The following is a 16,024-nucleotide window of genomic DNA, read 5'->3' on the forward strand; positions in this document are numbered from 1 at the left end:
AGTGTTTTCCCCCATGCATTTATTCTAGGCTACTGTCAGTGACTGCCGCGAGAGAAGCGGGTTCTTTGTTTCGTTCATTTCAGTGACTGACGCGAGAGAAGCGGGGTCTGTGTTGTGTTGCGTTGCGTTGGGTTGCGTTAATTTATTTTCATTGGGCATGCCCTGCCGTAACGTCCACAGCTCTTCAGTTCCGACAAAGCCGAAATTACTCCTTTTGAAACAATAAGTGCCGCTTGACAGGGGGGGATCCCAAGCAGCTTTCAGCCATAGGCTAAGGTTACTTTGAGAACATTTCCTAATTCACCCAACACTAATATTCAAAATGTTGAAAACTATTTCGGCATAGCCTATAAGCAGTTTAATTAAATGTAATGTAATGTAAACAAACGGGCTACTTGGTGAGGCTTGGCCTCACAGATGCGCTCGTGCCTTAGATGGCAAGAAAAATCTTCACGAAATAGCCTAGGCTAGGCCTATTAACTGACCACCCGATTCACGTTGGCTGGGGGGCAGGGGGGCCATCAGACATTTGTGCCCAGTTAATCCGGCCCTGCCCCAGCGTCGGCGTCAAGGGCGGGCCATAGGGGGCCAGGCCCGTCCAAACAGGCCAGTGTGCCCCCCCAACTGAGTTCTCTCCCTCACATAAAAAAATCTAAATATTATTATGCATGATTGAAATTAAATCCATATTGAACACTGATGTTGAACACTTAGCCTGCTCAAAATGAAACATGACGTGTCAACTATGCTACTGTTGGTGATGCAAACTGCGCGATGAAAAGGGATTCTGCACACTCGGACACCGTTGCAATGAGTGCCACTGATATATTTACCACGACTCCTGCAACGCCAAATGAGCATAAATCTCGATCAGTAGGGTTTTTAGACACTGCTGCATAAGAAATCCAGTAAAAGGTCTCAAGATAGATCTGGGAATATAATGGAAAATACAAGGTTTTTCGTATGACCGCAGGATGACCCAAGCTGAATGCATGATCTGTTAATCTAAATTGCAGAAACCATAAAGGGCCAAACTGACATGTCGCATATCCTATATTTTCCGATATTGTCCAGTGCTAATGATAAACTCGAGCAACGGAGATAGTGCTTTGGATCATGTAGGCTAGGCCTACATTAAGAATCGCCCTTTAGTGAACGCAACATAGCACGGGTCTTAACCTGCTTTATCCAGAGGGAGACATTTTTGGAAGCAGTGACAAAAAGCCTATCATGGACCTGGCTGGGAAATGCGACAGTGGAGTCGGCATTCGTAGGCTATAGCCTGTCTCTGCAAGTACTTCTCCAAACTCAAAAACAGTAGACTTAAAAGTGGCAATAAAAGTGGACTGTCAGAGCAGCACAAAATACTAAAAGTCATGCTGAGTGTCCTGTTTGCTCTTAAACTTTCCATCACAGTTGGTGCATTTACCACTTTGTAAATGTGTTAGAATTTGTTCTGGGGGGGGGCGCTTCCGGTCATGGAGCCGAGCAGACGTAGTTAAGTGAGCTCCTTGGAAATGTGATAGGAATTGTTATTTTCAAGACGAGTACCATCTCAAAGTTTAATATTTATACACTGGGTTGATCTAGTGTGCATTATTTCATTGGTCACCGGTTATTTAATCGGACTTTTGCGACGTTTCAAAGTTTTTCAGTCAGGTCAGCCACGATGCTTAGTGCTAAGCAGCAAGTTGCCAATGCTAAAGATGGTGAAAATTCTGCACGTGGTCAGGATGACCAGTCTAGTGCTCCTTTAAATGTGGCGACTTTCACTGACCAGTTGAACATATTGAAGACGGAACTTTTGGGGAAAATTGAGTCAGTGGTTGGAGTATTGAGAACTGAAATATCATCTGTGCGTGAAGAATTGACCTCCACTACCAGCGCTCTGCAAGTTACATTGGACTCTCATGCTAACCGGCTAGTCGAAGTTGAGAACAGTGCAGTTTTTTGTGGAGATTCTGTACGGGATTTGCACACTACCGTCACCACCCTGACCGGTGAGGTGTCGTCCTTGAAAGCTAAATGTGAGGAGCTAGAAAGTAGATCTAGACGGAATAACATCCGAGTGATTGGCTTGAAAGAGGGCGCAGAGGGTCCTCAAGCAGCTAGCTGGCTAGCTAAATGGCTGCATGATATTCTGGATCTTAGCTTTGAGCCAGCCATCGATCGTGCTCACAGAGCCTTACGTCCTAAACCGAAGAGTAACGAGGCACCACGGCCGGTGATTTTACGACTGCTGTATCAGAGGGACAGGGCCGTTCTACTTCGCAAAGCCAGGGAGATGGGCGACTCACTACAACATGATGGCAGAAGGGTGCATTTATTTCCCGACCTCACGGCTGCTCAATCTAAGAAACGCGAGGAATTTACTGATGTCAAACGCTTGCTGTGTGGGAATTCTGCAGTCAAGGACTATGGATTTTTCTACCCATCTGAGGATCACTCTACTCAACGGCGAGCAGCACAGATTCGAAAATCCAGCCGCAGCTGAATGCTTTATACGGCAGCATCCACTGATTCAAGAAAGCCCCGCCGAGGTGAATGACAACGTCGCTCCTAATGATCGTGCAGATGTGGACTAATGACCGCGCAGATGTGACAACACATAAGGTAGGCTAATGTGGGCCAAGTTTGACAGCAGAGTTAATTTAAATGGAAGTGGGGGAAATGTTGACCCTTTACCTCCTGTGTTCACCAACTGGCCTCCACTCTCTCCCACTCAGGCCGTTTAATGTTTTTGTTCTATTGGTCCGCTGCTTCAGGCTAGTGGATCTCTCAACCTTACAATAAGATTGATTTTAGTACTCCCTCATTGGTATGTGTGTTATTACCATCACATGTTCCTATTGAAGCGTATAGCTTCTTGAAGTTCTGGAAGATATCAAAATGTTCATAGCTGCAGCTTGTTTGGGAAGCTGTATCTGGCTTTCGTTTGTGCTTACATTTTCTAAATGCTCTCAGTTTTGTATTGTCATTGTGCATTTTTTGTGTCCTTCTTTTCTTTTGGTTTTGTTTTGTTTTGTTTTGTATGGTGGTTTTTGTCCCGCTCCCACTACATGGTCTTATATTATACCCCTGCCTATCTGCCCTCTTTTATTTATCTACTCTTTATTTTTTGCAACATTGACTGATACGGCGTCATATGACAGCAGCTAATGGTTCTTCAACACAGGGAGGTGACCTCTCTGTTGTGAGCTGGAATGTAAAGGGCTTGAATTCACCAGTCAAGTGCAACAAGGTCCTAAACCATTTACATAGCCTAAAGGCGATGGTGGCATTTTTACAAGAAACCCATTTGGGGGCTTTGGAGCACACAAAATTAAGGCGTAAATGGGTTGGGCAACTATATCATTCTAATTTTTCTAGCAGATCAAGGGGGGCGCAGCTATTATAATTCATAAAGCAGTCCCATTAAAAGCCTACATACTGTTGCAGACCCTAACGGGCGCTTTGTTTTTGTTTCAGGCTCTTTATATAACATGCCAGTAGTTTTTGCCAGTGTATATGCACCCATTTTTCAGAAGCTTTTTTCAGCAATCCCCGACCTTCAATCCCATTATCTCATATTGGGTGGTGACTTTAATTGTTGTTTAAATACTTCTCTGGACCGGTCTTCCACTAGAACCATTTGTGACTCAAAATCAGCTCATGTGATCAAATCTTTTATGGAGGAATATGGTGTTAGCGATCCTTGGCGGTTTCTGTATCCTCAAGCTAAAAAGTTTTCTTTTTTCTCTCCAGTACATCACTCCTCCTCTCGTATTGACTTTTTTCTTTTAGATAATAGGCTCCTTTCTCATACACGTACAGTGTCTTATAATCCAATTGTAATCTCTGACCATGCTCCAGTTTCTTTAGTGCTATCTTTTCCTGAGAAGCCCACCTCCCGCATCCCCTGGCGTTTCAACTCACTTTTGCTTTCAGATGAGGCATTTGTCCACTTTATATCAGTCCAGATAGATGTCTTTGTATCTACTAATGTTTCTCCAGGGATTTCTGCCTCACTTATTTGGGAGACTTTCAAGGCGTTTATTAGGGGACAAATTATAGGCTTTTGTGGATTCCGGGGAATACAGTGCAGAGAGCGCCAAGCTCAGCTTCTTACTGAAATAGCCCGGCTAGATGATGACTATGCTTCTAGCCCAACACCGGAGAGATTTAAAAGACTTATTGCCTTAAAATCTGAGTTTGATATTTTGGCTACTGAACAGGCAGAAGCTAAACTCTTAAAATTGAGACATTCTTTATATGAATGTGGGGATAGGCCATCCAGGTTGCTGGCATACCAACTTAGACAGGCCTCCATCTCCAATCTAATTCCTAGAATAGCTACTCCATCAGGCATAGTGACTGATCCTTTAGAAATAAATAAAGCATTTAAAGGCTTTTACAGTGCCCTTTACACATCTGAACTTAACACTGATCCTCATGCATTGACATCCTTCTTTAATAAAATTAAACAAGAAATGCCTACCATTACTTCTAACCAGAGGGAGACCCTTGATCAAACTCTCCATGGAGACGAAATTATTAAGGCAATCTGTTCTATGCAGTCTGGAAAGTCCCCTGGACCTGACGGACTGCCAATAGAATTTTATAAAAAGTTTTCTGTCCAAATTGTGCCTCTTTTGTTAAATATGTTCAGTGAATCCTTATCGTCTGGCACGCTGCCCCCCTCTCTCCGACAAGCCTCTATCTCCTTAATATTAAAGAAGAATAAAGATCCAGACTACTGCTCTTCATACCGCCCCATATCACTACTAAACGCATATATTAAGATTCTTGCTAAAGCCCTATCTCTTAGATTGGAAGTTGCTCTTCCCTCCATTATACACCCAGACCAAACTGGATTTATCAAAAACAGACACTCTTTTTTTCAATTTACGACGCCTCTTTAATATTATATATGATAACAACAACTCTCAGTTCTGAGGTAGTTGTCTCTATGGACGCCGAGAAAGCTTTCGACAGAGTGGAGTGGGGCTATCTTTTCACATGTCTTTCTAGATTTGGCTTTGGTGAGGGCTTTCTTGCGTGGGTGCGGCTTCTTTACTCCTCTCCTCTGGCCTCAGTCCGCACAAATAGTAATTTCTCTGAATGCTTTCCACTGTTTAGAGGTACTAGGCAGGGCTGTCCCCTTTCTCCCCTCCTTTTTGCAGTGGCAATTGAACCGCTGGCTATTGCACTCCACAACCTAACGACTTTTAAGGGTATCGTCCGCTATGGCATACAACAAAACATTTCTTTATGCGGATGACCTCCTTTTATATATTTCGCAGCCAATTGAGTCTATGCCACATATTCTTGAGACCTTAACACGCTTTGGAGCTATATCAGGATATAAACTCAATCTTGACAAAAGTGAAGTCTTTCCTGTTAACCAAACTACCCCCTTGAGTTCACTGTCGCAACTTCCGTTTAAAGTGGCAAAAGATGGCTTTAAATACCTGGGCGTAGCAATTTCTCCTAAATGTAATAATCTCCTCAAGATAAACTTTGAAACTCTACTTTCACGTGTTAAGGATGACCTCAATCACTGGTCATTACTGCCCTTATCGCTAGCTGGTAGAATAAACTCAGTAAAAATGAATATCCTCCCTAAATTTCTCTATTTCTTTCAGTGTATCCCAGTGTTTATCCCTAAATCTTTCTTTCACCGCTTGGATGTGGTAATATCACAATTCATTTGGAACAAGGGGGTCCCAAGGCTACGCAAGACAGTCCTACAAAAATCTAAAAATGATGGAGGGATGGCTTTACCCAATTTTTTATTTTATTACTGGGCAGCCAACATGCAAATAGTCATGTACTGGATGCGGGCAGATCAAGAGAAATCCCCGGCTTGGTGTCGGATGGAGGCCCTTTCAAGTGCACCTGACACTTTATATGCACTAGTCACCTGCTCACCTCTATTAAAAAACTCTAACAGTGGAAAGAACACACTTGTCACATCCACATTGCGTATTTGGAAACAGTTCTGTAAATATTTGGGAATCAAAACTCCATCTCTCCACATGCCGCTTAGCTACAACCCACTGTTCCCTCCTTCTATGGAGCATGGTGGTTTCAGGCTGTGGCACCAGAAGGGCCTAGTCACAATTAGGGACTTGTTTGTAGATCGTGTATTTGCCTCATTTGAACAGCTAGTTGAGAAATTTGAGCTTCCCCGTACTCATTTTTTTAAGTACTTACAAGTACGACACTTTTATAGAAAGATATACACAGATTTTCCTAATATGCCTGCAGATATTTCTATTGATAGGATTTTTAAGTTGCCCCTCTTAATCAAGGGGATTGTATCCACACTGTATAGACAGGGCTCTACAGTGCGCCCATTTCACTCGCACATGCGAGTAAAAATGATGCCGTGCGAGTGCATAAAAATATTTAGGCGCACTGGTGCGAATGACTTCTAACCATGTCAATGTTTGTCTACAAAATACACCGCAACATCGAGAAACATTACTGGTGCAAACCATATAATCACGTCGCGAATGCAGCATAAATACTACACCTCCCATCAACGTTAGCAGTTTCGCGTTGTGGCTCGCTAGTAGTCTCTTCTATCAAATCCAAGAGCGCGCAGAAAAAGCGGAAAGTTACACTAGCCAGCCAAGATGCAAAGATTGAAGAAATTAGTTCTTCTATCCACCGAATTCATTGGATATAGGAGGAACAGGATGAGATTCTGAGAAAGCAGTGAGAGAAGGAAAGGTAACCTAACATGCCTTTTAGCCAAGTTGACGTATTGGCTGCAATATGCAAAATATAGCTGTAGCGAACCGGCACAAAAGTAGCCTCCCATAATACTCCCATTTTATTCAAAGGTAGAACGCTACTGACAACTCCAGGCTTCCACGCATGCTTGTTTGTTTACACCGAATACAAGCTGAAGTGCAAAACGAAAGTAGGCCTAACGTTTGCCTACTGCCCCCATCAATGCAGATATTTCAAATAAAAACTAAAAGTATAAAATATATATCCTTGATTAGCCTATGTTGGGTTTTGTGGAAGAGAAAATGGACTGTTTTAGAAGTAGTATTAGGCAGTATGCAGTCAGATAGGTCACCATGGGCATATTTGGTTTAGCTATAGATGGATTCACAAATAAATAAATTAGCCTACATTTGGCAGGATACTTGATATACAGGCTAAATGCAAATATGGCAATGTGCCATGTACAAATGTAGGAAAATAGAACAGACTGAAAATAAAGTAGGCACTGATCTTTAAAATCCTGTTTCCTGTAGCCTAAATGTTGTCAGTCATTCTTAATATTCGCAATTGGTGCACTGGCATGTTTAACTGTTAGCTGCAGTATAATGTTAGATTATGTGTAAGTTAAGTACAGAACTGACTGTGCGCCCAAATTTTTGTCTGTGCTCCTACATTTTCTAACTTGGGCGCACAAGTGCTCCTGAAAAAAAATGTTAGTGTAGAGCCCTGATAGTATAACTCTATCTCTATGTTCTCCTCCTGACCAATCCCTTTTAACCCTCTGGTCCCAAGATGTGGGGATGGATTTGGGGGTCTATTGGGGTCTATTCTTGGCCGTGTCCACTCATCTTCAGTGTGTGCTAGGCATGGGGTGATTCAATGTAAGCTTTTACACCGTGTGTACTGGACCAAGGCCAGACTATCCCGTGTTTATCCCAACATTGATCCAATTTGTGATGGGTGCCGTCAGCACCGTGGCACTTTGGTGCATATGTTTTGGACATGTCCCTCTTTGTATACATACTGGTGTTCTGTATTTTCTTCTGTCTCAGACGTACTGCAGATACAATTAGAGCCATGCCCCGTCGCGGCCTTGTTTGGTGTCCTTCCTGACACTGTCAAATTATCTAGGTCTAAATCAGACTTTGTTGCATTTCTTTTACTCATAGCTAGGAGGTTAATTTTGATTCACTGGAAATCTAAATATCCTCCCTCACACTCTTTATGGATAAGAGATGTGCTATTTTTTTCAAAGCTTGAAAAGATTAGACACTTGAAGAGAGGTGCTGTGTCGAAATTTGATAAAGTCTGGCAGCCTTTTCTTGCTTATGTTGACTCCTTGGACCTACAGCCTCCAGAAGCTTTATAATTCAGTAATTGCCATAAAAATGCCTATAGCCTGGTGAAGTTGAGCCTAGACTTCATCCCTCCCACATATTTTTTTTTTTGACATAAGACCATAACCCCCCCCCCCCCCCTTTATGTTCTGTCTTTCGTTTTGTTTTGTTTGGTTTGGTTTGGTGTTGTTTTACTGCATTGTTTGGATTTGCTTTGTTTGTGTATTTGTTTGTCATATAATTTTGGTTTATCTTTCTTTATTGACTAGCGCAACCTAAGCTCTGGATGGGTGGGCGGGTGGGAGGGAGGGGAGGGTGTGGGTGTAGTTTATAATATTGTCTTGCTTTATTGATTTTGTTTTATTTTTTGTATTTGACTGTATTGTCAATCTAAATTGCATATGTATATCTTACATGCATACGTATATTTACTGATTCTATCTTTGCATGGATTTTGTAACTGTAAAAAAATCAAAATAAACCATGGGGGAAAAAAAAGAATTTGTTCTGTAGGCTACTTTAAAGAACATTTGAGGGATCACATAGCCTATGTGCAATGTTGTGATATTATCAATATGTGTAATTTGCTTTTGAGCAGGATCTTACAAGAACATTTCGAAATGAATGGAAAGACACAGTGAAGCCTATAGCCTAGGCGTGTTAGTGGTGAGTCTGTTAGCCTATTTACTTGTATTGTAGCCTATGCAACGCTATTCTATTAAAATTCTATTATTCTAAACGTTGTGTGCTAGTTTATTCAACGGCTATGACCGCTATGTTCTTGCACTATTTCCCCCCTTGATCATATTGATTCAGTTATCCAAAAGGCTCGAAGGATGCTCTTTATTATATGGCAAAATAACAAATAAAAGTGAGGTGAGGTGCCTCCCCTGTCAGTGCTCATAGCTCCCCCACCAGTTGATCTCTGGCGCCGACGCTGCCCTGCCCCCAACAAATCACACCTTCCCACCAGCTGTGACAGCTTAAAAGAAGTCGAGATGACTCCTAACTCACAGACCTATTCACAAACCGGTTTTGTGGTATTTTGCCTGTTTTGAAATCCTATGCGGCTACAGGAGCTTGCAATAGTGAGGAAGCAATTTTGCATTGCATAACTAGAAAATTAAAGAAAATTAAGAAGACATTTGAGCTGCACCGGCGTCTCTCCTCTCTAAAATATCTGTCCTGGCCTGGTTGCAACGGATTGTGGCCAAACGACAGAAGCGCGGAGAACCCTCCTTTGTCTACCAAAAAGTGTTACTTTGTGCCCCGCGCTCCCCCACTGCTTGTGAAAGAAGGGGATGGGGGAAGGGGGCTTAACGTGAAAAAGCTTAATGTCACAAAACGGCAACGAGTCGTTTTAGGCTACAGGCCTTCATAATGGTAGGCTACAGGAAGTGGGGGGAGGGTATGGGATGACCAGAGCCGTCATCTATCGTCTTTCCAGGCACACAGCTCGTTATATAGCCTATCGACTGCCTTAACAGATAGGCTTTGCTCTTAGGTTTGGCCTTACAGCGAACTCAATGCTCTTGTTGCTTGCAGTTTGTTAAATAAAGCGATGCAGATTACATTATTTATTTCTGATTAATTGCGTCTTTTGATGTATTTTGCAACATTTGCTTGTTAGGCTGGGCTACTGTCAATGTCCTGTACAGGTCAATGTTCAACAATTGCTGGTGTAGGCCTAGGCTATTAATCAATTAGGGACTGTTCGTTATTTATTTAATTAAGGGGCTACCGGAGGAGTTTTGGGAGCGTTAGTCAAAAAAGACGTGACCCTCCCTCGCCAGCAAGAATTTTTTCTATGACCCTCCAAAGTGATTGAGAAAAAACGCATGACCCTCCCCAGTTCCAACAATTTATTGATGCCTTCTGTAGGCTACTGGGTCAATTTGGGAGCTTGCATGCTACGACTCCTTCCTTGAAATGCCTTGAAAAGGTTGTCGTTTGCACAATTTCACAAATAATCACCGGGACCGAAACAAACCTGTCAACTTTTCCCGGGTTTATCGCTTATTTTAACTTTTTCCTCGCTGTCTTAGGAGGAGCTGCAGGGCCGTCGCAAGGGGATGCGAGGCCCTGTGCGAACTTGACAGATGCAAGGCCCTTTTCACTTATGTGCATGAAATCATGCGATAGCTTACTTTACACATAGCCAAGGCTACCGTCGGTGTATTTTAATAGTAGCCTAGTCTAATAAGCTACACCAGCTTGCCTTTAAGAGGGGAAATTCAATTGTATAGCCTATAACATTAGCTGAGTCACATATTTGGCCATATGGTGTTTATCATAGGCTACATCACGAAACCAAATAGTGTAACAAAGGCGAACACTTTAACAGGGGGAATTAATTGGGCATGAATCATTGTGCTGAACGGTATTTGTCAATGAGCAGAAACACACACGACATTCAAACTATTGATAAGATGTACTGGTCTGTATCTATAGGCTAACATTGGACAAATAAATGACACTGACTCGCCATATCCTGACTCAGGAAAAAAAACATTTTCTTGCTTTGTCGCAAACTCAGCAATGAAATCATAGGCCAGTTTGCAGGTAGCCTAACGTCTTTTTCATAGAAGGGAGAGCACAATCTCTCCTGTGACATGGAGGTGCGCAAATAGTTTTTAATAGCCTGTTCAACTTCGAAAAGCTTCGTTCACCCGATGCCAGTCACTGATCGCAATTTCAAATTTCGGAAAGCTTCATCTTTTTAAGTTTTAAGTGCAGTGGCCCCTATCTGCCCCCTTTGGAATTATATCTCGAGCCTATTATAAGGTCCAGTGCGTTATGTCCTGGGATTCGGATGTGCTCAAAAAGAAAAGAAAAAACACTTTTTTATAGATGGTTATGAGGAGCAATGTGAGAGAGAAATTTGATGATCATTGATCGTTGTTTTGGGACGTTAAGCCTTTTCCATAGGCGTCAGTGAAGGAGATTGAAGAATGACCATTTTTTTATACGAAAATATTTATTAACTACAAAAACTCAGTGTCATTCAGACTCAACCCTCTTGTTTTTTTATTATCTTTTTCGTTGTCGTTTGAACGTTGGCAAGCAGGCATGTTGCGGTTGCAATTTAAGTGAAATTTCTACAGTAGGCCTACAACATGCTGTTAGGCTGGGCTACTGTCAATGTACTTGTACAGGTAAATGTTCAACAATTGCTGGTGTACAGGTTATATAATCAATTAGCTAAATCATTTGTCCAGCTGTTTAAACATTTTTTCGTGCTACATTCAAACGCAAAAGGTGCTTTGATATATTTTCCGTTTAAACGTCGGCAAGCAGGCATGCTTTGGTTGCAATGAATGAGGATAATTGCTTTTTTTTTGCATTATTTTGAATATGACTCGCTCCAGTCTCAACAGCACATACTTTTTCCACACACTAAGTTCTAACACACATAGGCCTATCCCCTCTCGTTTTCTCTCTCTCCATCCCTGCACACGGTGCTTTCTTAAAGGAGCTGCACCATTTTATAACAATTGCAATCTACATTTTCATATTAGAATGTTTTGTCAAGTGTAAGCTTAAACTACCGTGATCAATTTAAGTTCCCGTGCCCCCGCTGCGTCATGGAAGCAGTAAGTCAGTCGCATCAAAAATAGTAGTGGCACCCAAGTGACACCTTGTGGTTGTTTGTGTCAACTGCAGTTTGTGCCATTTCTGCTGAGAAAATGGGGTGCGTGATTCATGAAGGAACCCGTCCAAACTTAACGGGGACCCACTGTAGTTGATTATAAAGGCAACTTTCTGTTGCAATATTCTGTGTGTTCTGGACTGCAGGTAACTTGTTAAGCCAGTGGTTCTCAAACTTTTTCTTTCATTCCCCACTTTGATCAAGGGGGCATTGACTGATGATAGTGGAGATAACGTGTTATCCCGAGGCCTTTGCAAGTCAGCATCTCCGACGGTAGTCTACCCTATTAAAAATAAAGTTTTCGATGTCCCAAACGGAGAGCCATACTTTATTGTTTTAACGATCTCTATGCTACTCACCAAAATGTAGGCATGGGAAAATGATGAAGTATCCAACTGTCGTGTGTTAAATTATTGTGATTATGAGCCAGTGGTTTTCAAACATTATGCGTGACTCGGACATCTAACGAAATGCAACAGACTCATATCGTCTTTGCGCGTCTGCAGAAGTTAGCCAAATATGAATGTAGCCTAATTCTGCGGCATAAAGCAGATGTATTTGTTTATTGTACAGAAAAATAAAAATGACATGTCAAGCAGTCAATTGACTACATTTTGTTATTGAATTCGTAGGCTGGGATTACTCTCGGCAACAATTATGTTTAATGGTAGATCCTGCTTTTTCAGAAGGGGCGGCAGGCAGAGCGATGTACAGTGGCAGAGCGACGCACAGTGGCTGAAAGTGGTACTAAGGTTTCCCGCAGCTTCACGCCTCGTAATGCGCGAATGAAGTGGTCATTTGAAAGCGATGCCCACTGTAGCACTTTCTCGTAAAAAAACATTTGGCTTCATTCAAGAAGAGCTTGACTTCTTTTAAGACGTCCAAGGATTCCAACTATATCTCGATGTTTGAAATCGGGCATACGGTCCAAAAGGTCAGTGCATTCAACACCAACTTTGACCCATTCATTTTTTTTCAGTGTACAGTGGTACCAGAGATGGTACCAACACGGTCACAATGATACCAGCAGCCTACAACAAGAGGCTTTCTCTCTTTTCTCTCTGCCCCTTTATGATTGGGGGCCAAACAGCAACGCCTTGTAACCAGCTGCAAGTAGCCAAGCTGCGAAGAATGAATGAAACCTTTATTGCCCCAAGGGGGAATTTGTCTTGCATTTAGGAGCCATAAGTTACACAGAGACACAGAGCTAGACAACACTTATACAGACTCACACATTAATACATAGAATGACAAAAAGTCCAAAAAAACATACAGTATATATTAAAAAAGTGTGTATGCATGCTTTAGGATGGTATCAACCTCCAGTTGTTAAATAGGTTGAATTCAGACAGGTTGATACCATCCTAAAGCATGCATATTTATATTCTAAATTTATATTCGAAAGCATTTCAAAACCAAACTTGGTACATAGACTCACAAATTCAATAACAAAATAAATCATGCATAATTAAACATTACCTCGATTTAGACTACTTGGGTATGGCTTAAGGCTTGACTACACGGTGGTAACGAAAATCGAAATCGAAATTTGCTGTCTACATTATTGTCAGTGTTGGGGTTAACGCAACTTCGCAAATCAAAACAGTGGTGTGATAATTGAGCCAGTAGAGAAATAACTGTTCAGAATTAATCTGTAGCCTTGGGTAGGCTTCTTCAGAAAACAATGTTGTTGCCGATTTAATACTATCTGGTGACGTTTTTAACAGGCTACGCAATAGAGGCTTAGACAACTATGACCCACGTTTTGGTTTCGTAAATTAATTTGCCCTACTTCTTGACTGCAATCTAGTCAATTGACTGCTTGACATGTCATTTTTATTTTTCTGTACAATAAACAAATACATCTGCTTTATGCCGCAGAATTACATTCATATTTGGAACTTACATAGTCCAATGCATTGTTCCACTACGTTAGTGTTTCTCAAAACCATAGTAGCAACGAACGTTCGCAACCACTATCGTAAAGTTGTGTAGTTACAACTACACCTCTCGACCTGTGGTTGTCAGACACCAAACAGGACGAGGACCACAATTGCGTCACGTTCAAAAGTTTATTTAAGGGTTGGGGGTTTCAGGGGTTCCGGGGGGGGTACAGGAGTTCCAAGAGTCTGCGTGTGTGTGTTCCCCCAGTAGCCGAACAGCGAAGGCAGGAGCTGGATGATCCGGGAAGTCCTGGGGGAAACACACACACAACAGCAATTGAAACGAAGCAGCAGTACAGTCAAGGACTAGGCGGTATTCGTAGAAGAGGGACGGAAGGCAGGTCAAGATTACCGGGGCTGGAGAACACAGAAGTAGTCGAGCGGGTCCGGGATCACAGGCAAAGAGTCAGAGGCGTTTTCAATAAACAGGCAGGTAACTGGTGCTGGTTGCAGACGATCTGACAAGTGTGGACTGAAAAGCAAGGCTTTATATAGAGGGCATGATGAGTGGTGAATGCAGTGCAGCTGGTAGGTAACGAGGGTGAGGCAGAGCAGAGCAGGAACAGGTGGAGGTCATCAGACTTCAATCAGCACGTGTTACCAGGCAGAGAGAGAGCTCATGACAGAACCCCCCCCCTAAGGGACGGCCCCAGAAGTCCCCAAGAGTGACACCACGTCGGGAGGGCGGAGGGGAGCCGGTGGAGGGCTAGAATTCCTCCGAGCGGTCCGAGTGAACATCCTCATCCTCGGAGGGAGCTGGAGGGTCGTGGACAGAAGACGGGACAGGTACCGAGACAGGGTCAGGGTCAGGCACATGACAGGAAGCCGGGCGGGCAGGACGGTTAGGGACCCCTCTGGGGCGGCCCCTACGGATTGCAGGTTGATCAGGATGCAGACGGTGGAAGTCGGCGATGAGTGTCCGGTCCACAATCCGACTGGCTGGCACCCAGGTTCTCTCCTCAGGTCCATAGCCCTCCCAGTCGACGAGATACTGGAGGCCCCTACCTCGCCGTCTGGACCGAAGCAGGCGTCGAACGGTGTACACCAGCCCACCGTCAACGAGGCGAGGAGGAGGAGGAGGAAGCGGCACGGGGACCAGCGGGCTTTCATGCGTCGGCTTGACTTTCGAAACATGGAAAGTAGGGTGCACCCTCATGGAGGTTGGCAACTGGAGCCGGACTGCGGTTGGGCTGATGACCCTCTGGATAGGGAACGGGCCGAGGAATCGAGGTGCCAGTTTACGCGATTCCACCCGCAGTGGGAGATCCTTGGCTGACAGCCACACCTTCTGGCCAACACGGTAGGCGGGTGCCGGCGATCTTCGGCGGTTAGCCCCAGTGGCATAGCTGACAGCTGACTTGAGTAGCGTGGCACGAGCTTGTGACCAGGTACGACGGCAACGGCGGGCATAGGCGAGGGCAGACGGGCAGGACACATCTCCTTCCTGGCTGGGGAACAGGGGGGGCTGGTAGCCATACACACACTGGAAAGGTGACATACCAGTGGCAGAGCAGGTGAGGGAGTTGTGAGCATACTCTATCCACATCAGTTGTTGTGCCCAAGCCTGGGGTTTGCGAGAAACCATGCACCGCAGCGCCTTCTCCAGCTCCTGGTTTGCCCGCTCGGATTGACCATTGGACTGGGGGTGGAACCCAGAGGTGAGACTCACTGTGGCCCCTAGAAGACGGCAGAACTCCTTCCAGAATGTAGAGGTAAATTGCGGGCCTCGGTCAGAGACAACATCCCTGGGCAGCCCGTGTAGACGGAAGACATGATCAAGAACAGCCTGGGCAGTCTCTCTGGCAGATGGCAGTTTAGGGAGGGGAATGAAGTGTGCCATCTTGCTGAACCGGTCAACCACAGTGAGAATGACAGTCATCCCACCTGATGGTGGGAGGCCAGTTACAAAGTCCAAGGAGACGTGGGACCAGGGTCGTGTGGGCACAGGCAAGGGCTGGAGTAAACCAGCGGGGGGCCGAGTGGAGGACTTGTTCTGATTGCAGGTGGGGCAGGCACGGACGAATTCTCGGACATCCCTTCTCAAAGACGACCACCAAAAGCGCTGGGCAAGGAGATGGCAGGTGCGGGCGGAGCCCGGGTGGCAGGCAAGGCGGGAGTTGTGTCCCCACTGTATGACCCGGGACCTCAAATTATCTGGGACGAAGAGACGACCGTCTGGGCATGCACTGGGACTGGGATGGTCACGGAGGGCCTCTTGAATTTCCTCCTCGATATCCCAGGTCAGGGCAGCTACGACGCAGGGATCGGGCAGAATTGATGCAGGTTCCTGGGAAGGGGCGTCATCCTTATGAAACTGACGGGAGAGAGCGTCCGGCTTGGTGTTCCGAGAACCTGGGCGGTATGACAGGGTGAAG

The 16,024-nt window shown here is 44.3% G+C and overlaps 1 protein-coding gene across 1 annotated transcript in view; it reads left to right on the forward strand.

The window, feature by feature from the left end:
- The first annotated feature begins 1,468 nt into the window (after nucleotides 1-1,468).
- Nucleotides 1,469-16,024, forward strand: part of LOC121709949 — a 28,348-nt gene continuing 13,792 nt past the window's right edge. Inside the window, exon 1 of the mRNA XM_042093701.1 lies at nucleotides 1,469-2,613. Within this exon, the coding sequence (XP_041949635.1) occupies nucleotides 1,670-2,494 (825 nt within the window). The 5' untranslated portion in view covers nucleotides 1,469-1,669 and the 3' untranslated portion in view covers nucleotides 2,495-2,613. The remainder of the gene's footprint in view (nucleotides 2,614-16,024) is intronic.

This window comes from Alosa sapidissima, chromosome 5, assembly GCF_018492685.1.
Source record: "Alosa sapidissima isolate fAloSap1 chromosome 5, fAloSap1.pri, whole genome shotgun sequence".
Classification (NCBI taxonomy): Eukaryota; Metazoa; Chordata; class Actinopteri; order Clupeiformes; family Clupeidae; genus Alosa; species Alosa sapidissima.